General features: G+C 35.2%; 2 protein-coding genes across 3 annotated transcripts; one reads left to right on the top strand and one right to left on the bottom strand.

Annotated features, from left to right (window-relative positions):
• Positions 1–71: 71 nt before the first annotated feature.
• LOC125674212 (uncharacterized) lies at positions 72–18217 on the bottom strand. Its single transcript, XM_048911312.2, has 9 exons — positions 18075–18217; positions 12582–13332; positions 11775–11960; positions 11465–11590; positions 11076–11282; positions 8455–8563; positions 4636–4859; positions 676–802; positions 72–566 (listed from the first exon to the last, which is right to left on the bottom strand). Exons 2-9 carry the CDS (start codon positions 13323–13325, stop codon positions 427–429), a joined length of 1863 nt encoding a protein of 620 aa, XP_048767269.2. The 5' UTR covers positions 13326–13332; positions 18075–18217; the 3' UTR covers positions 72–426.
• Positions 18198–26437, top strand: LOC125674220 (acetyl-coenzyme A transporter 1-like). Of its 2 annotated transcripts, XM_056166001.1 has the most exons (10): positions 18393–18499; positions 19146–19330; positions 20497–21125; positions 21254–21408; positions 21546–21730; positions 21922–22106; positions 22748–22868; positions 23071–23179; positions 24638–24744; positions 25887–26437. In XM_056166001.1, the coding sequence occupies exons 3-10, from the start codon at positions 20533–20535 to the stop codon at positions 26043–26045; spliced, it is 1614 nt and encodes a 537-aa protein (XP_056021976.1). In that variant the 5' UTR covers positions 18393–18499; positions 19146–19330; positions 20497–20532; the 3' UTR covers positions 26046–26437. The 2 variants fall into 2 exon arrangements, with proteins under 2 accessions (XP_048767279.1, XP_056021976.1); XM_048911322.2 differs by lacking the exon at positions 19146–19330 and having other exon boundaries at positions 18198–18499.

The raw sequence follows: 26437 nt of genomic DNA, 5'->3' as shown, positions 1-26437 counted from the left end.
TCCCCTTAATACAAAATTTTCTTACAGATAAACAGAAAATGCATTTAAGAATGTAAAATATAAAAAACAAACCATGTTTTAAAGGTTTTATTAAGCATTTCTTTAGACAACAGTAAAAATGATACACTATTAGGAAATCTTGTCTTTCCGTTTACCAATGGCATCACAACTCTCCATAAAATGCTTTAATGTCTGTTTTGCACAGTTCCTTTTGAAACTATTCAAGCTGTATTTCACAGAGTCTACACTTCACTTTGACATGCAGTTAATACATTGATTATAGATTAACTAATGAACAAACTGCTTCCATTGTGTCATGCAAGAGATCCAAATATGATTTTTGGCCATGAAAAACAAAAATCATTGTCACCTGCTGATCTTGTCATAATAGCACTATCAAAAATTTGTGTTAAAAGATTAGTTTGATTAAAATCTGTCATTAAAATCGAACACTCCCTCTGTGATGTGCTTAATCATGTGACGTTTCTCACTAATCACTGCGTTCATTTGCTCCTGGACCCAATACAGAACATCTTGTGTTGTCTGTTGGGACGCTGCATAATAAGCTAAAAAAATATTTGAAAGACATTAATCAGACTTGCTATTCTTAACATAAACATTTAGCAAAATATTCCCAATTCTTTCATTAACAGATAAGCAGGTTCCTAAACTTACTATCATCTTTACAAGACATATAGAAACAAGTCCAGGCAGATCCACAAAAAATCTCTTTAGGCAGCGGGAACTCGTGTGTCAGGAAAAGGAGCTTTCCAAGGAACATGTAGGCATGGCGATAGATGTCCTGAAATAACAGTTTTAGTGACATGTCAGAGAAGGGTGTGTCAGTCATGATAATGATGAAACTATACAAAAATATTTCCATTTCCCCATGTTCTGTAAACAATAAATCAATGCTGTTTCAATGCATTTTATTTCTCAATAAAAGCACTGACCTTTCAACTTGATATGAAAACCTATATAATATATCATAAATTATAGAAATAAGCATGATAAGGAATAAATATCTAGGTTGTTGGTATCGTGGGAGATATAAAATTAAGGAAGATAATGTGCTAATTTTTGCAGAGTTGACTAACGATGATACAAATTACCACATGTTTCTATTGTTTATATACTCCCATGATACATACAACCAGGACATGTAGTCCTTGTCCTGATTTAAACTGTCGTCATTATCACATTCTTGTCATTCTCTAGGCATCACTAAAACACCTATTTTAAGGAGGAATGCTACACCAGAGAAATTTGATATGGACGAAAAATAGAGGATATGTACTGTACAACAATATTTTGAAAATTTACTTTATTTAGTCAAAAAATGCAGTTTTAGTAGAAAGAAATCTGAAAAAAAATTAAAACCCCTATTGGACTTGAACCAGCGATCTACAGTTCAGCAGTTGATATGCTAACCTACCGAGCTTCTCAACAATGCAATGATTTTTAAATTAATAAACAAATGCTGATATTTATATTTTTATTCATGTTTCAAAAGGAAGTCAGCCATTATGATGATGTAGAGTACTTGACCTTAATTGCATGTGCAGGATGCCAAAATATGATTTTAAGTTCTTTAGCATTGCCACCTGCTGTTTAGAAAAAAAATTTCAAATAAATTAATTCTATTTATTTTTCTCCAATAGAAATGGAAAATTAGGTATACATCACATTTACATTTCAAACAGAATGAATTTCATCGAAATATATACATAACAGAAATACATGTTTATGTATTTGAATACCTATACAGTGTCATTTCTACACCCAAAAATGTTTTGCTATCCAGCTGTGGTATGCAAGTCATTACAAAAGTGCAGGAGTGTTGTTTTCTGGTAACACCACTAAACATGTCTGCTGGGGGCTATATTGAGCTGTTTAATGGCATATAGGAAGTGTGTATCCACCACGAGAATCTGTACAACACACGCTAACACAACCCAACATTACCTGGCATCATTCTCAATGCAGGCAAAATATTTCACGTTAAAATATGAATGATGCAAATATTTCACATCATTTGTAACATTAGGAAATTCAGAAATGTTTATGCATGAGAGAAACTGATCATTCTGGTTCAGTTACGATGAACATGTTTGTTGACACTGTTTAACTGAACCAATGCTGGGAATTGTACACAACTATCCATACCATACTAGCACAAGATTTAATCATCAATTCAAAAGTGTACACCCAATGGAAAATGTTCATGTATTACAGTCATGTTTGATTTTTCCATGAATTATGTCAATAGTACATTGTTCGTGTTCTGATAATTCTTTTCTGATCCTTGGTTGAAGCAAGAATCACATTTTCATGAACTTCTTCAAAACTTTTCATGCACGACAATTAATCTACTAACAATAATTACAATAATTTGTATGTACATGAAACAGATAGTTTGAGGTCAAAATCATCTCTAAATAACCATGATTAGCGTGGAGACCCTTACACAATTCTGTTGACAGGGCAAAAAACGCAGATCGAGAGACCCAATTATACATTCATGAGAAAAAAGAACAAGAAATAAAGCAGAAACCCTGTATTATCATGGTGCATTAATTTAGCGATTTACGTGATCAAGGAGCTCCTCAGACATCAGGAAATGTATAAAATGTGATGAATATGTCAATGGAGCCATAAACCATCAAAGGAAGTCATGATTTTCCTTGGACACTTAAATCATAGTACAGCAACTCCCTAAATCATTGGTCAATGCACAGTCAAAACAACAACATGAAATATCAGATACTTTCACAGTTATGCCAAATTGCAGATCTTTGCAGATGGAGACAAAGTGTAGGTGCAGTGATACTTAGTTATACAGAAAATGTGAGACCCAATTATTATGAACCTCTAAAGGCACATACGAACAGTAAAACCTGATTATAGTGAAACAGTGAGACCTACATTCTCTACTCAGAGTTCCATGCACTCATCGCACTACACCTCTGTCAACGGCTTTTTACAGAAATCTTGTAAAAGTTTCTAATATCCCACATTTATGTTTTCAACTAAATATTTAGTCATACTATGAAATGTTTTTGGTGCAATTAAATTGATGCTTACTGTAAATTGTTTAAAATCGCCGTTTTCTGATCCTAAATTTGTAACTACTTCGTAATATGGTATGAATGAAGGACATCCATGTGGTGAAGATTTGAATGTAAACATGGAATCAAAAGTAAGAAAGGCTGTAAAAACACGATAAAACTTGTGAAATAAGAGACAAACAGCTAAATGGTAAATATGTACTTATTAAAGTGCCAGTGGGCTATGAAAAGAGCCTGATGTTATCAACTGTTACCAGAATTTTTAAACGGAAAGGAAACCAAGAATTATTGTTTATATCATGTGATTATATTGTCACGTGATTCCAAGCGTTGACAGAGGTGTATGTGAAGCTTGCGTAACGCGCCCTCTGGTGAGAGAATGTGAGACCTCGTCATCAGGAGCCTCTATAGGCAAACCCAGGTGAAATACATCCACTAGAATTCTCTCTCAGTGGTATACATTAGCTGTTTCATTATACTGAAAACATTAAACTATAAAGTCGTCACTCATCAGTTACTGTATTTTATAGATAATGAACAGTGACCAATCTCATAAATCCTATAGAGAATACAATACTGAGAACGCAAACCCCTAGACACACCAGAGGTGGGATCTGGTGCTTAGGAGGAGTAAGCATCCCCTGTTGACCAGTCACACCAGCCATGAGCTCTCTGTCTTGTTCAGGTAAACAGTAATCAATAGTCAAAATCAATATCTAACTGAGGGGGAATAATGGTCTAACAATTTGTATGAAACACATCTGACAACATTTGATTTCATGGCAGGCTGTACTTGCTCAATATAACAACCATAAAATTTGCCAAATTCTGACTTTACATGAAGCTGTTGAAAACCCTGTTTCATCGACTTATTTGTCAGTAGCCTGACTCACTATAGAAATTGATCATATGCAGAACATGGTCTCATATATCAAATCAATAGGGGGACATAAATACCATATGAAAGTGGTAATGGAATATTGCTACATAAATTTGGCAGGTTAAGACTGAGAATGTAGCGATTCTACCAGTAATACCAATAAACCAAACTCAAATGTCTCTCCCACTCAGAAAATCATGTAGTAGTTCATCCAAGACTCATTTCCTGAGATAATGTCATGAAATGGTCAGAAAAAAGTTAATATTCTGAGATAGATGTTGCAGGGAGGCATATTTTTTCCACATCTGTTACATATAAGAATTCAGGACATTTAAAAAAAAAATCAACACAAGGTTTCTACTACGATTCCAATGATATTTTTTTCTTTACCTCATCTTAAGTTATACATTATAGTCAGATACCTTGATAACCATGTTTATCATAAACTAACTATATTCTATGGGTCAAATGTATCCTTGCATTGGTAGAGAGTTTTAAAAAAGTCAAATATTCCAGTTGAATTATTCTGTGTACATGAAAAGGTGAAGATAACAAACAGTGATCAATCTCATAACTCCTATAAGGAATACAAAATTAAGAGTTGGGCAAACACAGACCCCTGGAATTACCAGAGGTGGGATCATGTTTCAATACCAAACAATTTGCTGCAAATATACCGATACTTACAAGAAACCAATTTCCCATGGAAACACATCGTGGGGAAGGACAGATCCTAATTTGTTGGTAGTGTTCCTCTCGAGGGTGGGCAAACACAAGTGCACACATAGCAAGGAACTCCTGCTGTTGGATGCAAAGATTCTTCCCCCAGTTTAATAACAGGAAGTACCTCAGACAGTACACAATGAAGCCATTCTTTCTACCATAGCGGTCAAACCATTTGGTCTTTTGTCCTGGAATTAAATCAAGTCACTCTTTCATAGGCAAAATGTATTTGCGAGTTCAATTTTTCAAAGCTTTTTAAAATACATGTTAAGCATTACCTCTTAGGCAGTGTTAAACATGATATAAATATATTAACTGAAAATATTTTTTTGGCCCAAAACCCATGTCTGTTATTCATATTGTAAAGAAATGATACAATTGGAACAAGAGGCCCATGGGCCACATTGCTCACCAAATCACCTTAGCCTTGCTGTTGTTTAGCTATTGTGATTTTAAAAGATTATTCCAATGAAAACGTTGACCCCATATTGTGGCCCCAACCTAGCCCCAAAGGGTCATGATATAACCATGATACAATGTCACAAGGTCAAAAATCATGGTATGAATTGCAAGGTCTTGTCATAAGAAATCTATACACAAAATATGAAAGGCCTACCTTAAACAGTTCAGGGCATATTGCCAGGGTTAACTTTTTAAAAAGTAGATCAAAATACAATGTTAAAGCTACAAGGTCAAAAACTTTTGGTACTAAAAGAAAGGTCTTGTCACAAGGAATGCAAACATGAAATATGAAAGCCCTTTCTCTCACCATTCAAAAGTTATGAGCAAGATTATAGTTTTGGACAATCTAATCAAAATTATATGTTAAATCCGCTCACATACTCGCTACAAAAGATCAAGGTCACAGGGTCAAAAACTTTGGTACCAAAAGGAAGGTCTTTGTCACAAGAAATGCACATGTCATTGTGAAAAATGAGAACTCTATCTTCAATCCACAGAGCTTAGGAATATTTGCATTTCGACATGATTTAGTGTGGTTCTGCTAATCTTGAAATGAATTTGTTTTCATTAATTTCCTGTATATTTCCATATCAAACTTTGATCTATTATGGCTCCACTCTACCACTGGGGCCCCTGAATTGAACAAACTTGAATTTGCACTACCAGAAGATCTTACATAATAATATCACAAAATCATGACCCAATCGTTATTGAGAAAATTTTCAAAGATGTTTCCCTATATATTCCCATATAAAACTTTGATCCCCTATTGTGGCCCCATCTTACTCCCTGGGGTCATGATTTAAACAAACTTCAATCTGCACTACCTGGGGATGCTTGCATATTAATATGATTATTCATGGTCCTGCTGTTGTTGAGAAGAAGACATTTCCTATATATTCCCACGTACCAGTAATACTTTGTCACCCTATTATGGCATCACTCTTCCAATGGGGACCACAATTTAAACAAACTTGAATCTGCAATACATGGTAATGCTTCCATATTGATATGATTAATCATGGCATTGTTGTTCTTGAGTAGAAGATTTTAAAAATTTATCCTTTATATCACCATGAATTTTTTTTTATCCTCTATTGTGGCCCCACTCTACCCCCAGGAGCCATGAATTGAAAAAAAAAATTGAATCTAAACTACAGTATGTCAAAAAGCATTCATATAAATTTAAACTTTTCTGGCCTAGTGGTTCTTAAGAAGATTTTTAATTGACCCTACCCTATTTTTGCTTTTCTTTATGACCTCACTATTGGAGGAAGCATGGCCCTTTATTTGAACAAACTTGAATCCCCTTCACCCAAGGTTGATTTGTACCAAGTTTGATTAAAATTGGCCCAGTGGTTCTTGAGAAGATTTTAAAAAGATGTCAAAACTTTTTTATTAATTCTTTATTATCTCCAATTCAAAAAAGATGTGGCAATTTATTTGAACAAACTTGAATCCTCTTCACCCAATCATGCTTTGTAGCAAGTTTGGCTAAAATAGCCCTGTGGTTCTGGATAAGTCGAAAATGTTAAAAGTTTACAGACAGACAGATAGACTGACAGGCACACTGGTCAAAAAGTTATCAGAATAGCTCACTTGAGCTTTCAGCTCATGTGAGCAAATAAAACCAACATAAGCGGCTTAATTCAAACCAAAGCTCAAAATACTAAATTGTGTGTGCAATGGGAGGTGGAGGGGGGACAACCCTTCTTCAGTAGATGGATTCTGTACATCAGTTTCATTCTAATTAAAATAAGATTATATGTACAATGTGTGTAAATTGTCCATAAAAAGGGGGTTATCCCCTTCCTATACACTTCTTGCTAAGTGCCTGATATAGCTAAAGAGACTTCATTAAATAATCATCAGTCTCTGTGCCAACATCGGGAATACACGGTCAGTCGCACTACGTAGGTTTAAAGTTCAGAAATCATTTTCCTATCACATTCCACATGGCTTGACCTATAGGAATCCTCATCATTCCATGGTAAATATGTGTGTGAGATATAGTGACAACCAGGACCCAATCCATCTACAGACTGACAACCTGATTCAAGTATATACCTCCAACTTTATTGCAAGAGGGGGGGGGGGTGTATAATAGTGTAATTTTGTTAAGGACCATCCTCGTCCGACTTGTACTCACCATAATTTTTTTAACTGTTATAAACATCAGACAACTTTATCACACACCCCGTGAAACACATTACTGAACACTGTGATGTAATAAAGTCATAAAATCTACAATCTGTCATCAGTTTTGGCAGGCATTAACAATAATTTTAATATTTTTGTTACTGACCATCTATATAAACATAGCTGCCATTGACAGAGTGAAATTCTAGTCCGATCTGCTTATCATGGCTCTGGCCTATCAGTTGTATTCTTGAGAATCAAACTTCCCTAGCTAAAGTAAAAAGTATTGTCGTCTCTTGTGAATAAAGCTACTTTTCTTACCCTTAAAATTAATCAATTTAAGTAAATTTATCAAAATCATTTCTGAGAGAGTATGTTCTCCAGGTTAATCAATCCAGCCACTAACAATATTGTATTCTAGTTTGTTTTTGTGTTGTTTTCTCTCTTTTTTCAAAATGTACCATTACCCATGACTTGCATGTATATCTATATTACGTTCACTTTGTTTATTTCTCTGCACTGTAAATCAGTTTAAGAGAATAAAGATATTGCCATTGTCATACCAGTAAATGTTCATTGTGGTATGAAGTATATAAATAGGTAGAATTAAAAATAAATATTTTCATAAGTATTACCTGGATCTAGGCGAGAGTATTACCTGGATCTAAGTAAGATATGATGTTAATAAAATATTAACTGGTTGTAATTGAGACACAATGTTATATAATGTTAAATATTACCCAGTTCCAGGTGTGACATGATATTAAATATTACCTAGTTCCAGGTGTGACATGATATTAAATATTACCTAGTTCCAGGTGTGATATGATGTTAAATATTACCTAGTTCCAGGTGGGACATGATGTTAAATATTACCTAGTTCCATGTGGGACATGATGTTAAATATTACCTAGTTCCAGGTGTGATATGATGTTAAATATTACCTAGTTCCAGGTGGGACATGATGTTAAATATTACCTAGTTCCATGTGGGACATGATATTAAATATTACCTAGTTCCAGGTGTGATATGATGTTAAATATTACCTAGTTCCAGGTGGGACATGATGTTAAATATTACCTAGTTCCATGTGGGACATGATGTTAAATATTACCTAGTTCCAGGTGTGATATGATGTTAAATATTACCTAGTTCCAGGTGGGACATGATGTTAAATATTACCTGGCTCCAGGTGTGACATGATGTGATGAAAGCTGTTGAGGTTCCAGAATATCTTATCTTCCTGAATTTTGTGAAGAATTGGAAGTTCTGGGTCATCCTTTGCCAAAACCTTCAATTGCAAATACAATTCTAGATTTTAAATATATACTGGTACATATACATATCTATGATTAAAATTTACTAGACATTTTGTTGTAATATATCTTTGCAGTGTCATTCTATTTTATTTCTCTTGAATACACTGATACACAAGTGACCTTTAAACAAGATATAAAATCTAAAAACAAGTTAACTTGAATATGGTCTGGTTTGTATGATGAGGATATAAAAACAATGAATATATGGAGTAATTTCCACATGCTTCATTGTTTTATACCACTATGATACAAACAGACTAGATGCAGCAAAATTTAAACAGATTTAAAGATACAAAGAAGTATGCATGATAACAGCCTCTCTGCCTCCTAGTAAAACTCAAAATTTAAAAACTTTCAAAGAAAATTTCTTTTCATTTCATAATAAAGATCATGTCCGGGATTTGAACCGCGGCCTTCCCCATACCGGGCAACCGTTCTAACCTCTAGACTACCTTGGCAGTTTTTTGGGTTGTTTTTTTTTTGTGCTGGAAGAAAAACTGTATGAAAAATAATGACTTTAAGTCAAAATACCAAAAATTACCAAAAAAAAGTCAAGTTTGTGATGTCATCATTCCAATTTTATGTTATTTTGATCAAATTGAGAATAACAACTGGGTTGCATTGCAATTTTTGCACAAAATACACTTATTTTTTAAACGAAAGCACAAATGTCAAATTTGATGGGCAAATAGAGCTCTTACCATGTACAGTCCTTTAAAATGATGCTGAACACTCAGTAGAATCCAAACATATTCAATGTCTCTCACACATAAGAATTACTGCCTTATTTAGGCAGTTTCCCCTCACAAAAATTACCCAAATGGTGACTTTCCCAAAGAGATTAAGTCATTAAAGCTTTATTTCAACTTTATAACAAGAACTTTGTAATGCATATATTAAGACCTATTATTGTGTTAATAGTGTTTTGATAAAGGGAATATTGGACAACAAGATATTTTCATCCCTTAATCAAGTGTCTTTAGAACCCTGTATAATGTCAATTTCATGATGTGTGTGCCATATTAAATGAAAAAAAAATATAGCTCACAAAACAGTCAATAGTTATATATTCTAAGAAAAATTTATTCATGGAAGAATTTATCATTTAAAAAAATATTCCCCAAATCCAAAAATGTCAATGAATTTTCCAAATCAATATGACAACATACATAAAATTAGTGTGAAAAACACTGATATTCCTCTTTCCTGTATCAATTAAACAAGAGGCCCATGGGCCACATCGTCACATCGTTCCCCAGAGCAGCAGTTCCTAGCAATGAACAAGCTTGAGCAAAATTATCATTATACAAGCAGCTTGGTTCAGGTAAAACTTTTCAAAGATAACGACTAAAAATTAATTAATTATCAAACTTAATTATCAAACTGGACTACAAATTCATCAATAATCATATGCCCTTGTAGACCGATATGGCCTTTCATAGTAACAAATTTCATTTAAGGATACTTTGTGCCAAGTTTGGTTCCCAATACATTCACATGTAAAACTTTGATCCCCTATTGTGGCCTCTTCCTAACACAAAGTGTCATGATTTTAACAAACTTGAATCTCCACTATATCAGGAAGCTTTCATGAAAATTTAAGCTTTTCTGGCCAGGTGGTTATTGAGAAGACTTTTAAATGGCCCTACCCTAATTTTGCATTTTTGTGATTATCTACCCTCTGAAGAGAGCATGGCTCTTCATTTCAACAAACTTGAATCCCCTTCACCCAAAGATGATTTGTCCCAAGTTTGGTTGAAATTGGCCCAATGGTTCTGGAGAAGATTTTCCTATATATCAGAATGTAAAACTTTGATCCCCTATTGTTGCCCCACCCTACCCCCAGGGGCCATGATCTGAGCAAATTTGAATCTACTCTATGTCAGGAAGCTTTCATGTAAAGCTCCACTCGTCTCGTCCAGTGGTTCTTGAGAAGAAGAATATGAAAGATTTTCTTTATATATTTGCATGTACAACTTTGATCCCCTATTGTGGCCCCAACATTCCCCCGGGGTCATAATTTTTACAAACTTGAATCTCCACTATATCTGGAAGCTTTCATGTAAATTTCAGCTTCTCTGGCCCAGTGGTTCTTAAGAAGATTTTTAAATGACCCCACCCTATTTTTGCATTTTTGTGATTATCTCCCCTTTGAAGGGGGCATGCCCCTTCATTTCAACAAACTTGAATCCCAAGAATGCTTTGTGTCAAGTTTGGTTGAAATTGGCCCAGTGGTTCTGGAGAAGAAGATGATAATGTGAAAAGTTTACGCCAAAAGACAACGAACAAATTTTGATCAAAAAAGTTCATCTGAGCCTTCAGCTCAGGTGAGCGAAAAATTACAGCTATTTAAGGGATATATGTTGTTTTAATATAAAGACAATATTCTTCCAACAAACAAGTCTGCAAGAAAACTGAGTATTAATCCATAATTTAATCAAGATTTTATCTGAACAGAAACTTTTGTCACAAATTAAAACTTACCCCTGCAATCCTCATTGGCTCCCATGGACTGCGGCCATATTCATTGACCAGGTTTTCTTGACGTGGAAGGACTATTCTGTAAACATGGGCTCTAAGTTCTGCAAGTGCCACTTCAGCACAGGGCTGGCCATAACTAGCATCCTCCTGCAGCATGCGGTGCCAGTAAAAATTGTTGTGCATGCCCATGAAATTGGAGGGGTATTTTAGCTGAAATAAATATTAAAAAAATATATTTGTTTTAACTCTATACAGAAGTTCCATGTGCTTGTTTGAGCATTTGTTTTAAAAAGTACTGCATTTCAACTTATGCCTTTTCTGAAATTTTATAATCATGGAAAGGGAGATAATCTCAACAAGCAATTACAAAAGAGGCGTCTCTATGGCCTTACTGAAGAAATTTTCTCTGCCAGGAGTTTAGAATAGTATCCTTTGTTAACCAGTTCCTCTGGACTAGCCTGCAGGCTGTAAAACAGTCTGGAATGTTCCACAGCTCTGCTGAAGGCGAAATTGTAAGACTGTAAACGAAAAATCAATACATTTTGTGTCATTCCATTCAAAAAAATTCTTCATAAATGTTTACTTAAGAACTTCATATTGAAAACTCATCTGAATTTGATTGATCAATACCTATGCCTTCATTGATAAGATAAATGCGTGCGGAATCAAATGAAAGAGGCATGAATGGGAGTTTTCTTTTACCATTTCCTTAGATAACCGTTGGTGGTTTTCTATCCTGTCATAACGGTTCACCCACTCTGCAAATGTCTCCACACACTTTCTCCCTCGGATGTCAATCTGTCCATTCAAACCATTTGTGACATACTGAGAGGTGAAATCATTCCCAGTAATGATACTCAGTTCTATCATAAGATGGTGACTCTGAAACTACAAAGCCAAAATATCAAGTCGAATAATTAAATGATGTTCATAAATGCTATCATAATTAAGTTTAAAGCCAAATGAATGCTAATTATGGAAACTATAAATTAAAAAAAAACACTTTTATTTTTATGAATTTGATTGTATACTCCCGTCCTATGATACAGCGGGCCCTACGGTACCAAGGTATTTCAGTTTTACATACATTACGCATGAACCTAGCTTGACATTTGTTGACATATGTAATTTTAGATATTAAATAACTATTGCACACAGTACTTGTCTCAACTGAAAAAAAGTAAAAATGTCCAGAATTTTGGCAAACGCGGTCTTTGAACTTAACGAGTGAACATTTTTTCATTACTTTTGTTGTTTTATGGCCTCACAATCGATCACTTGTAAACAAGTACATGTAGTTACATTGATATATGTTTGTTTATCTATATGAATAAAAACAACAATATATAAGGTATTTACAAAAAAGGTACTTACAAAACGTTAACTATCGACTGAAATCAGGCCGAGAGATCTTAATATGAATCAAAATCATGAAGTACCACGGTCTTATGGACCCCGGCATAAAATGTAAAAATGTCATCTCATATCTTGACTATTAAGAATACATACCCCAAATGTGTTCATGACTTTTTCAGTAGAGATTATTCCACACATAAGCGACTCAGGTTTCATTGGAACATCAATCGGAAGGCCTAACTGAAGGCTGTTGTTAATATCGAACAATTCATTGGGAATAAATCTGCAGTTACTGAAAATACAAAAATCTGAATCATTACTCCATACGGCAAAAGCCTTTTCGCGGTCATGCAGAGCTTTTGCAATCATGAAGTCTGCTTCCCCCGTCACACTTTGAATTAATTCACATCCACAGGATTTTAATGTTTCAACAACCTGCACTTCTAAACAAACAGGTCTGATGAACATTTGTTCTTCTAATTTTGATATATCTGTTGTTCCTCGGCACACATTTATTACTTCATTCAAACTGTCGACGTCTTTGTTATGTCTCTTCATCCAGGTGTCTAGCTTCTGCTGTGTATTGGCATCTGAACAGCCTTTTGTAGCATCCAAGAAGAACACAAAAGAGATCTTTAACTGCTTGAAAATTTCAACAAATCTTCTAATAAATGTTTCGATTGATCCATATTCACCTCCGAGTATTCTCAGATAGTCATTGTATCTAAGGTTGCTTAATCCCTTCCAGAATTTAGGAAGAACCATGTGTTCAAAGGAGTAAAAGTCCACAAGAATTTCAATGCCACCTTCGTTTCTTGCTAAAGATACTAAATCTATCTCTTCAACACATTCATCTCTCCTCTGCAAGCAGTGGGATAATAATCCCCTTACTCCCATTTTTACACTGCAACAAACAAAACAAAAATATTAATGACAATGTAAATCACATACAGTGAAACCTGTTTAATCTGATATGCCCCGAGAGAAAAATTACATGTCAGATTAGACAGAATGTCAGATTAGACGGGAGGATGTCAGATCACACAGCCTAAAGAACTAGTGCTGAAACGATTCACCGAAATATCGATACCATTTAATACAAACGCTCATTTCAATCTTCAATTCACTGCCTCGATCTTCGTTCACTATGGGTTTTTTTAAAGTCAGGTTCAGTTAAATACATTAGGCTTGACTTGTACATATCATTTTTATATGAAGGTTAATTTAACTGACATTTCACTTGCCATTGACTCCTAGAAGTTAACTGTCAGTTAACCTTAACTAAGTTTAAATGTGCAAAAGGATCCAGACTGTTGTCAGCCACAAGTCTGACAAAAACAATCATGAACTTAAACAAGTCAAACTACAGAGCCATTTAGTGGTTTAGAAGCATTTTGTTAAAAATCTTTTCTTTGACAGTTATTATTTGTTTCTTCTATAAAATATACCACACGTGGAATAAGTATTGCAATACACATTGTATTGTATAGGGGCTTACTGCTTCAGCCCTATAAAGAATTTATGGAAAAAGGAGGAGTATATTGTATACAGGGAAATATTCGCCCTCGTTTTATTTTTGTCACTGGGCGAAATTAAGAGTGGGCAAAACTAATTTCTCTCATATCTCTCTTTTAACACAACTACAGGTGACTCTCGATAACTCTAAGTTCAAGGGACCTTGATAAAACTTTGAGAAATCGAAAGTTCGAAATTCGGAAATTGACGGTCCGCCGGTATGGTTAAGATTTTACAGTAACTGGAAATGTATACCAACAAGATCATATGATATTGTTTTGACATGTTTTCCTTCATATTCGTCAGGTAGTTAATTTGATATCAAAATAAAAAATCTTATTTTGCATTAATAAAAACATTTTAAAGTTTAGGTATTTATTTGTTCTTTAATCATGCTTAGATAGGCATACAAAACCAAGTTCCGATGACACTTTACTATCTCAAACTAAACAGAACACAATGTTATGTCGATTTACCAAAAGCAAAAATTCTAATGAATGAGTAAAACGATGTTTTAGAGTAACTTTACATAAAGAACAAACTGTAGATCTCTAAATTATGTATAAAACTTACTCTCTCATTGTCAAGTCAAAACAAATTATAGATTTTATTCATAGTCGGATTATATATAGTTTTTTTTTTAATCATCACAACACAAAACCCCAGTGTAATGTGTAAAGCAACCAATTAGCCAATTATATACTCAAGTGTGTCACCTCCACACAGAAGCACAGCAATGTTTCAACTATGTAAACACCTAATTACCCCTCCAGCATTCAACAAAATCCAGGTAAGGTTCAAGCAGAAATTATTACACGCTTGGGTAACGGTGGGTATACGCTACCACCACTTCGAGAGATCGAGAGTGAAAAACAATGAAATGTGTTTTACGGGACCCAACTTCACTTCGAGAGATCGAACGTTCGATAGTAAATTTGCTTTGTTATACAGAGAGAAAAATCGGGACCATGATTTCACTTCCAGAGACCGAGAACTTCGAGAGATTGAACTTCGAGCCATCGAGAGTCACCTGTATATCTGGGCAAATTTAAAAAGGGGTGAAACTATCTGCAAAAATAACACAAGGCGAAAATAACCCTGTAAACAGTATCAATATCACAACCTGAAAACAAAAAAATTCTGCCTAAATTTGTACATTTCAGAAATATTCAGGATTTGATATCTGTCCATGTTTTGCAGAAGATTTTCTCTTTGTTATCACTATTTAATGACCAGCAATGAAAAAAATTCACTTCTGTATGGAGTCTCACTAAGTATTCTTCAACTTTGCTTTCAAAAATGTGTATTCAGAGTACATTTGTGATTAAGCTTAAAGCTGGGTCAGCTGACTCCAGGAATACCTCATGCATGAAAGAACAAATTATACTTTAAAAGCAAACCCAGAGTCTGCTCTGAAGCTGACTAAGAGAAGCACGACTCCTAGTGAACCCACAGCTAACCCAAAGCAGACTCAAAATTTTGACCTGCTTGGGTGTAACATTGGGTCTGGTCAATACCTAGTTAGAATAATTGTGGCCTAGCTTGGTCCTCTCACCATGAAAATTGGGTCCATCGGATATCTATCATTACAACAATAAAACATTGTAGTAGTCTATACCTATAGCTGCATGCAGAACTCACGGGGGTGGGGGGATTAGCATTAACCATTTTTCACCATAACTAAGTTCTGCTGCTACTGAACACTGTATATCTATAATCAGGTCCACCACAATCTCTATATTTAGCTATTTTTCTTTATTAAGCTATATAGCTTTATAAAGCTAATTGAAATAGCTTGATTAAGCTAGTTTAGATTCCATTAGATTAAATCAATGGCCTAGTCAAAAAGGTGCATAATAATTTTTTAACATGTTTATACTTTGAATTAGCCATAACACTATTTTTTTAAATACGGTTCAGAACAACAGTACTCCCTGGATTTTATCCAGCTTTTAGATGTTACAACCCATTTTAATTTTGGGGGGAATTTTTGAGAATGCAGTCACATTAGCTCCCAAGAGTGGGGTGGTGGGGGACATCTTCAGATTATGATATCTCAAAACAGGCATATAAATTGATTGATTACTGATCATTATTTTTATCGTACGACTTTGATAATTATAGAGAAAATGACTTAGAATATTAATAAAAATGATTTTTGTTATAATTCTCATACAGTTTTGTGTAGTTTCAACAATTGAAGGGAAATTTTCAACTGTGGAAGGGAAAATAATCATTTGTTGTCAAAGGGGGAAAGGTACCCTTTACCATTTGTAAAAAAAACTTAAATAAATCCCTGACTCAGTATGTCGTTTTAAGAATTTTCATGAACAGAACATTTTCTTTGTTTTGTTAATTGACCACTATCCTGTGTGCATTGAAGCATAAATAAGCATGATGACTTCACATGGTGGAATCCAATTGCCTTAAATAATCCTTTATACTGTTGATCCTCGATCATGGGACTTTTAGTCTATGCTGAAGATAGGATAGTTTTTAATGTGTTGCATGGAATACATATATTAGATAAAAACAAATTTTCACTCATGCAGTGAAATTCAATTTTTTGGTTTTCAGAAATTTATTTCATAAAAGTTTTGAAATAGTTAATTCAAGCTATTTCATATAGCTTTTTAAAGCTATATATAATTTAATTCTTATTGTATCCTTGTCTCTGATTGGTCAAATTCCAATTGAGGAACACAGGTTATTTTTGTATAACCTGGTTTGGTATGGGACACACCGCCTTGACAACCAGAAGCCTGAACTATTTTTTTTTCTCTCTCTAAATTTACATCGCAGCACTGTTTTTAGCCTTCCATGGGATAGAAAGTCAACACGTACAATAAGATACTTCGGTTTGATACACATGTTAGCATTTACTTGTACGCAAATCACTGTTGTAAAACATCTTTCTCTGTATGATGGTCAAATAATAGATTAAAACAATATTATATTCGAATCAATGATTTACCAAGTAAGCATTGCCCTGTTCATTTTGAAATATATTTCTCACTGGGGAAAAGGGGGGTGGGGGTGTTTCATTGCTTGATCCGCCTTTCATCAAAGCAAACAAAAATTCATACGTCACATTTTATTACATGACGTCAAATTGACATGTGGATCGTGATTTGTCACTTGCTTAGACATATTTACTTGTGTTGGATTTACTATTAGCGATAACGTTGTATGCAAGGGTAAGTTTTCATGTAGTAGAAGTTTTCGCAGAGTTAAAAGCCGTAAATTATTGCATTTTCTGATATTTGAAGATTTATTTTGGGTAGGCCTAAACAATCCAATTTCCCGTATTTTCTCAATTTGTCTGAGATGAGCGACTTCAAAGTCAATGTCTTTCTCTAAAGGTCAGCGAAATACACATTGCATGGATAGTCTAGTATCTACACGTATTTTCTATCATGACAAACTTCACCTTCAATACAATATTTTGATAAATAGGCTAGGCTCCATAGAACTAAGATTAAAGATGTCGACCTTCACAGCTAGACACTTCGTCGTTGTTGCTAAGTGAATCATTGCGCGGCTCAGTTGACTTGTATTTTTCCGAGTTTATGTACATTTTGATAAACGAAGGTTAGTATCTTTGTCTCTTGCATTAAATTATAAGGAATGACTTTAATTCTGGGGCAAGTTATACAAGTATAACCTGGTTTGGGTCAGTTTACTGTAACAGCTAGTTTACTCTTTTTTATGATTTGCTTCGCGGATCATAAAGCGTAAACTGACCCAAACCAGGTTATACTCATATAACTTGCCCCAGAATTAAAGTCATTCCTTAAATAGATTGATAAATCTATAGAGATGGTACTGCTAACTGGACCCGACAATTTCATAGAAAATTGAAAATCACAATTTAACTTTGTCAAAATGCCGCAGTTAATATCGCCCAGTCTGACTGTCGAGTGTTGCCCAATCAGTTCAATTACAAGACAGTCCTAAAAACGTTCTACTGTTGATATTAGCTATCGACATCAGGAGATACAACAGATTATAAGACTTGCAATTCATGATGATGAATTATTTTGTGACAAGTCAAGAAAGCAGAATATAAACATAAACGAAGTGTTTCGACATAGATTTAAAACAGACGCTTCTTCAGGGTTATTGCATTACCTAGTATTATTATGCGTTCAGCCTGCCTTATTTCACATTTGTCATGTCACTTGTTTGTAGAACGCAGTTTATAATAATCATAATGTACCGTTGTACGTTTTCTGTTTTTCCTACTTTCACTTTGAGAAAGATGATAAGTCGTGCTTAATGTTCTTTATTCTTCATACCTATTTTTGATATATTCTTGAATTAGTATCATTATAATTTTCGCTTTATAAAATCAATGAATATCATTTAATCATTGAGTTGGATCTCCTTATTTCTAGAGGATGATTTTTTTCCCTTCTTCTTTTGAACGAATTTTCTTAGTACTACTGTTGGTATCCGATCACACGTTCAGGAAAAATAAACAATCGTGTTTCGCCACGTCGAATATTGAAATTATTAGGAAATAATTTGTGTAAAGCTGATTACAGAATTGACAGGTACAGTATATTTCCAACATTTACATAGAATTTCAATAAATGTGGCATGTTTTGTATAAGAGGATCGACTCGGCTTTCTCAGGCCTTTTTTTGGAACAAAAATAGCATATGGCCGGTTTGGATTGTACAGCTATTTCTGAACAAGTATAGCGGCCGTCAGAATTTCAGTTTAAATTCACTGCATATTGCTGAAAATTGGAATGATAGTGATATATATATATTCAATGCAGGTGCTCACTGCTGAGCTACAAACTTGTAATGACATATGTGACCCAAGTATTGTAGTAGTAAGGGCTATATGGACCGTAATCCGAGATTCCTCTGACTCTTACCTCCGCTTTTATATTGTGACATGTGCGGGGGAGAGTCAGAGCGGACTCCATATTAAAAAGTGGGAATTCAGTGACACCAGCTGGTGTCGCTGCTTTATCTACCTCTTACAACTTTATTTCGCGGATCTATCTTCCAAGACACGAGGATTCAGCTATCAGAAGATTATTCTACAAATAGATCATGATTAATCATCATTATGGACCGTAGATATCGCCCTGGATAGCTCAGTGGTTAGAGCACCTGACTAGTTATGCAGGGATTCCAGGTTTGATTCCGGGTCCAACCACAGATTTTCTCCTCTTCTATACTACAGTTGGTACCGTTGACCACCCCTGCACTGCAGGTTGTCCTGCCAGGGGCAAAAAGAATCTGGGTTGTATGTCTTCAAAGACAAATTAAAAGGAAGAGGAAGGGTTATACGGACAGTGGATATCGGCCTGGATAGCTCAGTGGTTAAAGGACCTGACTAGTAATGCAGGAGTGCAGGGTTTGATTCTGGTCTGGCCAACAAATTTTTCCTCTCCTATACTACAGTATATATGAATACATCTATTGTCAGATTTGTAACAGGAAGGGAAAAAACACTTCGTTCCAGACTGGAATTTGAACCCTGGCCCCCTGAATCTTTAGTCAGGTAATCTACTAACTGAGCTATCTTGCCACCAGCGATCAAAGCTGTCTGAAAGCCACATTCCTCCGTCCTTAAATGTCTTCACACTATCAACCCAAGATCTTTAATATCCTCTGACAGGCATTTTCACCTGTCAATTCCAGGGGCTGGTCTATTGCACCAAATATAACAGAGAGAGAAATGCAATGGAACAGGCTAACATTTGAACCTTGACCCCTGATCCTGTCTGCCCACCACACATAATAAGTCCAACACTCTCTTGATTTATCTATACAACTTTTAAATGGTAAAGAGCTCCATCAAGTTAATTTCATTAGCTAGATAAAGCTATTTTGATGTAAATTTCCATTTTATTTAATCCAAACAAAAAGTTGTATAAAAGTGTATATCACCCCATTTACAACACACTGCCCTTAATTAAGGAGTTTACAAATTGTGTTTATTGGTAAAAGTTTTGATGTTTCCATCGGTTGAGTTAAGTGTACTCCTTCAAACATGAGATGCTAGGCTCTGAATATAGTTTGAACTGTTCATGTTTCTGGCACCAACCTATCGACACCACTCATTGCTACAATTGCACCCAAACTTGCCCATGTGGCAACCTTAGATTTTTTATGAACAAAAATTGGTTAATGTAGCCAAAATGCTGGAAATTGAATCATCAGAATAGAAAGGTAAGGAATTTAAAACTCACAATAAAAAGAAACCTTCTGGCAACAGAGTTTGGAATAGTAATTGATGCATAAATTTGTGTGCTCTTTGAATATGATGTGTAGCAGTCAGCCGGGTTCGATTGCCGATGGCCAGATAGCTCAGTTGGTAGAACACCTGACTAGATATTCAGGGAGCCTGGGTTCAAATTCTGTTGCATTTTCTCCCTTCCTTTTACAGATGTTGGCTCCCAGAAGTGCTTTTGTCAGGAGCTTACATGGTGATCACGAGTTTTCAATGAATTTGCAACCCTGTATGAAGATGGTAGCTTAAACTTAATAAGTCTAGAGTAAAATTTCCTAATTATTTCTTTTTATTTTAGAGATGGAAGCTTTAAAACAACTCTACTAGATGGTGTATGTTGAAGAAGCTTATTAAATCACTATATTTATTGACTACCTCAAAAATGGCAGCAAGGCGAAGTACCAGGCACACAGTTGAGGAAACAGATTTAGGAGAAGATTCATTCCCCCATGTACCTGTGTCCACCAGAACAAGACATGAGGAATCTACAGATAACTCGAGGGGTTTAGAAGGAGACTATGGCAATGTGGCTTTGTTGTTATTTCTATATTTACTTCAAGGTATTCCCCTTGGTGTAGCGGGCAGTGTACCTATGCTGTTGCAAAGCAGAAGTGTTAGTTACAAAGAACAAGCTGTGTTTAGTTTCGTGTTCTGGCCATTTAGCCTGAAATTGATATGGGCACCTCTTGTGGATTCTTTGTATTTGTCTTCTTTTGGAAGAAGGAAGAGCTGGTTGGTTCCTATTCAATATCTGATTGGAGTTTTCATGGTAATCTTATCATTTCAAGTAGACAGTTTGATAGGACGGGAGACCAACGGTGGAGGAGTGAGTATATATGTGCTAACAGCAATATTCTTTATGTTGAATTTCCTCGCTGCCACCCAAGACATAGCTGTAGACGGCTGGGCCCTGACAATGCTCTCCAGGTAAATATACAGAAATATCTCAACAATTGAATTGAAATAATGTTTATTTCCAAAGGTAAGTAGACTTATTATACATTCGTACACTTATGATCAAAACCTGTACATGCATACATTATTTCTATTCGCAGGAGAAATGTTGGCTGGGCAAGCACATGTAATTCTGTTGGACAAACTGCAGGGTATTTTCTGGGAAACATTTTGTTTTTAGCCTTAGAGTCCGCTGATTTTTGCAACAAGTATTTGAGACATGAACCTCAGAAAACTGGAGTTGTCACTCTTGCTGGTAAGCACAACAGTATGATATTTTACATTAAAAACCGCATATAGGTGATGTTAACATCACAAACTTTTATCAGGCTAAAATTGGTAGTGAACATCCATTGGTTTTTGAAATAGTAACACAATCTACTTGTATCTTAGGATTCATGTTCTTCTGGGGCATTGTTTTCTTTGTGACAACAACCCTGGTGATGATAATGAAGCACGAGGCTGATGATCCTGATGCAGACAGTGAGCAGGGCATCGTAGACACATACAAACAACTAGTCAAGGTCATCCGCCTACCTCCTGTGATCTCTTATGCCATTATACTTCTCACAGTCAAGGTCAGACATTAACAAACTAGTACTTTAATGAAATTTGAGTTGGGGCATAGCAAATGTTTTGCCATACCTGAAATGTTTCATATGGTACCTAAATGTCACTCATGAAGAATCCTTCAATTTTATTTTCATTATGAAATTTAGATTTGCCCCCAATCTTGATTAATATTAGATTCGCTATTTTTCCTGAACAGATTGGATTTGCAGCTGCCGACTCCATGACAGGTTTGAAGTTGATTGAGGCTGGAATGAAGAAGGAGACACTGGCTCTGTTTGCTATTCCCATGATTCCTATACAAATCATTCTACCACTGATCATCAGTAAATACACTGCAGGTCCAACCCCCATGGATGTGTTCCTGCGTGCAATGCCATTTAGGTAGGTATTGTAATGTAGGAAGGAGAAAATATATGGCTGGACCAGGAATCGAACCTGGGACCCATGCATTACTAGTCAGGTGTTCTAACCACTGAGCTATCCAGGCCTATATCCAGGGTCCATATAGCCCTACTACAGAAGACTGGTCAATTATCCTACATACAGTAAAATACAGTAACAATAAACACTCTCAATAAATTCACATTTACAGCCAAGTGATTTTCATTCCCTCTAGTATCAAAACATATAATGAACTTCATGAGTACAATGAATTACGTTTATAAGGAATTAAAATTGTTCAACCCCAGCACTTTGCTATAAGGCTGTTTTACTATTATGTGTTTTCAGGAAGAAGGATTACTGTATTCTGTAGTTAAAAAATCATTGAAGCAAAAGGATTACATACATGCACTTGTGTCTGATAGATTCATTTCAATTCACGGGTTTTTAATCCCAGAATCTCTTTTGAAATGGAATGATAACTTTATTGTACATAAAGAAGCTGAATTGTAATTGGTAATGTTCATTTACTTATCAATGTAAAAGAAAGTCCAGCCTGTGGTTTTTTTTCTTTGGGTCTTTTGGAAGAAAAAGATACTGCATATTTCGTGAAGTGGGTGTTGATTTTTTTGTATTGGCAGATTACTACTGGGCTTTGTGTATGCCTTCATGGTGTGGATGTCTTATGGTGTACAAACCAGTCCTGGAGTTTTCCCAGCCTCTTTTTATGCATTTATATTAATTGCCTATGCTGTTCATCAGGTAAGTTTCCTTGCACATGTATTTCCAGGTGTTTTGGCATCTTTTATCATACAAAGAAGTAATTTCAATTTTCGTGACTCGTGCAATAATTTATTATAAATGAGCAAACTGCAGTCAGTTATTGTATGCTTTTCAAAAATGTACACATTTTGTACCATCTGTAGTTTTAAACAGAATAATCAATGCACTTGGTTTGTTATAGGTGGCGCTGTATAGCATGTTTGTATCCTCCATGGCTTTCCACGCTAAGATCAGCGACCCTGCTATAGGAGGCACCTACATGACACTACTTAACACCTTATCCAATCTCGGTAAGCTAGCAATGACACTACTTAACACCTTATCCAATCTCGGTAAGCTAGCAATGACACTACTTTTAAAACACCTTATCCAATCTCGGTAAGCTAGCAATGACACTACTTAACACCTTATCCATTCTGTTCTTTTCTTAATCTTTACATGTTGCATCCATACAAATATTAAGAAGGTGAGAATAAATGTTACTAAAGGGGCATGGACACGAATTGGGTACAAAAAAGTTATTTAGATATTTAATTGACAATATGATGGTATTTGATCCCTGTAAAACATAACAAAGCTAAATTTCAAAAACTGACACAAAGTTGTATTTGAGACATCTGAACTTTTCACTTTCAAAACAAGGCACGAACCCTGTTTATATATACATGTCACGTGACTCAACTATCAGCATGGTCCAAAGTTGATAGCTTTGTTGAAAAAAAGCTTTTACAACAAAACTTTTTTATTCTTTCTTCTTTGTGCTTGCTTCCTAAATTGATTTATCATTATGTCGAAATGTTGAATTCTTGCGACATACTTTTTAGAAATCTTGGTGTTTTCATCTCCACACGTGGTTTCCTGGCTATGAAAAGCATGTTGATAAACATGTAAATGCAAAGTATATGCTCTATGAAATGATTTTAATCCACTTATCTATAAATGATCTCTATTTCTATAAAAAAAAAAACCTGTCAACTTCAATCAGTCAGCAAGATGTGTTTGTGAAACACAAATGCCCCCGATAATGGTCAATTCCAATGATGGCCAAGGTCACAAGGACAAATATCTTAGTAACAGTAGAAAGATTTTGTCACAGGAAATGCTCATGTGCAATGTGAAAGCTCTGATATTTACCATTTAGAAGTTATGACCAATGTCAAATTTTTTAAAAAGTAGTTCAGATGTCAAGGTCAAAAGGTTTAGTACCCATGGAAAGGTCTTGTCACAATACTCATGTGAAATACCAAAGCTCTAGCACTTACTGTTCAAAATTTATTAGTAAAGTTTAAAAAATTTAAAAGTAGGTCAAACTCCAAGGTCACAGGGTCAAAAATGTTGGTACCCACAGAAAGGTATTGTCACAAGGAATACTCATGTGAAATATCAAAGCTTTAGCACTTACTGTTCAAAAGTTTTAAGCAAGGTTAAAGTTTTCAAAAAGGTCAAGGTAACCGGATAAAAAATATTGGTACCCACGGAAAAGTCTTTTTGTCACAAGGAATACTCATGTGAAATATCAAAGCTCTGGTACTTACTGTTCAAAAGTTATTAGCAAGGTTAAAGCTTCAGACAGGATGACAGACAAGACAAAAACAATATGCCCCCCAATCTTCGATCGGGGGGGGGGGCATAAAAATTGTGTCTATGCCCTTTAAAATGAAAGAATTATTATCAAAAGTACTGCAAGAGGATGAAAGATTTATTTCTCAAGACTTGATTGAATTGTCTGTAAACTATGTGTATTTCAGGTGGTAACTGGCCTAGCACACTGGCATTGTGGTTAGTGGATGGTTTGACATGGAAAGAGTGTATTGGAGCAAATGGTAGTTGTGAAAATTCAGCTCCTGTAGATGAAGTAAGCTGTCATCATCTATTTATTATAGATAGGATACATGTAACATTAAAGATAGAGAAGTAGATAGTGGGGTTAAAATGCAGCATGTCTGGATCCCATCTAAAGGATTACTTTATACAAATATGAAACATCTATGAATATTGCATATATACTCTACATGTCATTTGCATATTGTGTACACTAATAATACATGCAGTATAACGTGTAGCGGTCACCCAGCCAAGTGCTGATCACGCTCGCCATTGCTTAACTTGTGAGATCAAGAGAGAGACTCTATCACATCACTAGAAAAGCTAGCTCTCTAGTGAGACAGTACAGTTCCCTTTTGTACTGTTCACTACAGTGGTAGCTTTAATGGCTGTTCTTCAGAAGCTTTTAAAACATTTTTATGTGATGGAGATTGAACATCTGGGGACATGTTTTTGGTTTGTTAATTTTTTCGGTTGTCTGTAACTTTAACTTGGTCATAAAATTTTAATTATACAAGGTAAAGACTTCAATGAATTGAATGGTTAAGGTCAAAACTAGATAGAGGTCAAGGTCATTCATCAAAGTTGGGGTCAACTTTGCCACATCTAAACATGGATCCCTTTGGTGGCCCCATCCTGGCACTGGAGGCTGGAGTTGAACAATATTTTATCTACACTATATAAGGAGACCATCACAAAAATTTTGCCAACTCTGACCAAGTAATTTTGAGAAGATAGTTAGAAACTTCACCATTTTCTAATTATCCACCATTGAAAGGAGGATTGTTGGATGAAGTGGCTCTGTGGTAGGAAATGTAAAAAATGAACATTGACCCAAATTTTCATTCCCATTTCTACTTGACACTGCAATCCACCATCCTGTCTATAAATCTGACCAAAATTTGACCCCAGTGCAGGTTGAGTTAGACAGGTTTCACTGTATACCGTGTTGCAGAGATTTCATGATTTTGCAATCTCTAGCTGTATTTAGAGATTTCATGATTTTGTAGTCCCTAGCTGTATTTAGAGATTTCATGATTTTGCAGTCTATAGCTGTATTTTGATGAGCTTTAGAATGATAACTCGGGTAATGCAATGTTAACAATTCTTCTAATGCCTAAGGTGTGTGCATTTTAGTTGCTTATTACTGTATCTGTGAATTTTTTTTTCCAGCAATGTACCCAACATGGAGGTGCATGCAAGACCACACTAGATGGCTACTATATAGAATCCCTGCTTCTTATTGCTGTGGGCTTTCTGTGGTATATATGGAGGTACAAAAAAGTGAAGGAACTGGACAGACTTAATAAATCGGCCTGGAAATGCTCATAACTTCCACTCACAGTTTAGCTCTTTTAACGCATTCCTGTGTATTGATATTGTGTGATACAATCAGATTTCCAATGTTTAATTTCATCTCTTTCTACAGTGGTGACAGAATAATCATGGACATGCTACTGTACTGCTGTGTATTACATATTAAGCAAATCTGAATCTCACAATTAACAATGGGGTATTTCTTATTCAGATAGTTAGTAAATCACTTATATTTCATGAGGACTTATTTCCACTATCTGTCGAATTCGTCAGCCAGACATGTCCTTTCAAAAGAAACATAACCAGAAATGTTATCTTCTCATCATGTTTTACAGAACTACATGCAGTTTATGTTGCTGTCATTTTGACAGATCATTTGTAAAATAAAATGAAATACAGTATGCATA

Source organism: Ostrea edulis, chromosome 1 (assembly GCF_947568905.1).
Source record: "Ostrea edulis chromosome 1, xbOstEdul1.1, whole genome shotgun sequence".
Classification (NCBI taxonomy): Eukaryota; Metazoa; Mollusca; class Bivalvia; order Ostreida; family Ostreidae; genus Ostrea; species Ostrea edulis.
Note: the sequence above shows the minus strand (reverse complement) of the source record. Positions and strands in the feature narration are given on the sequence as shown.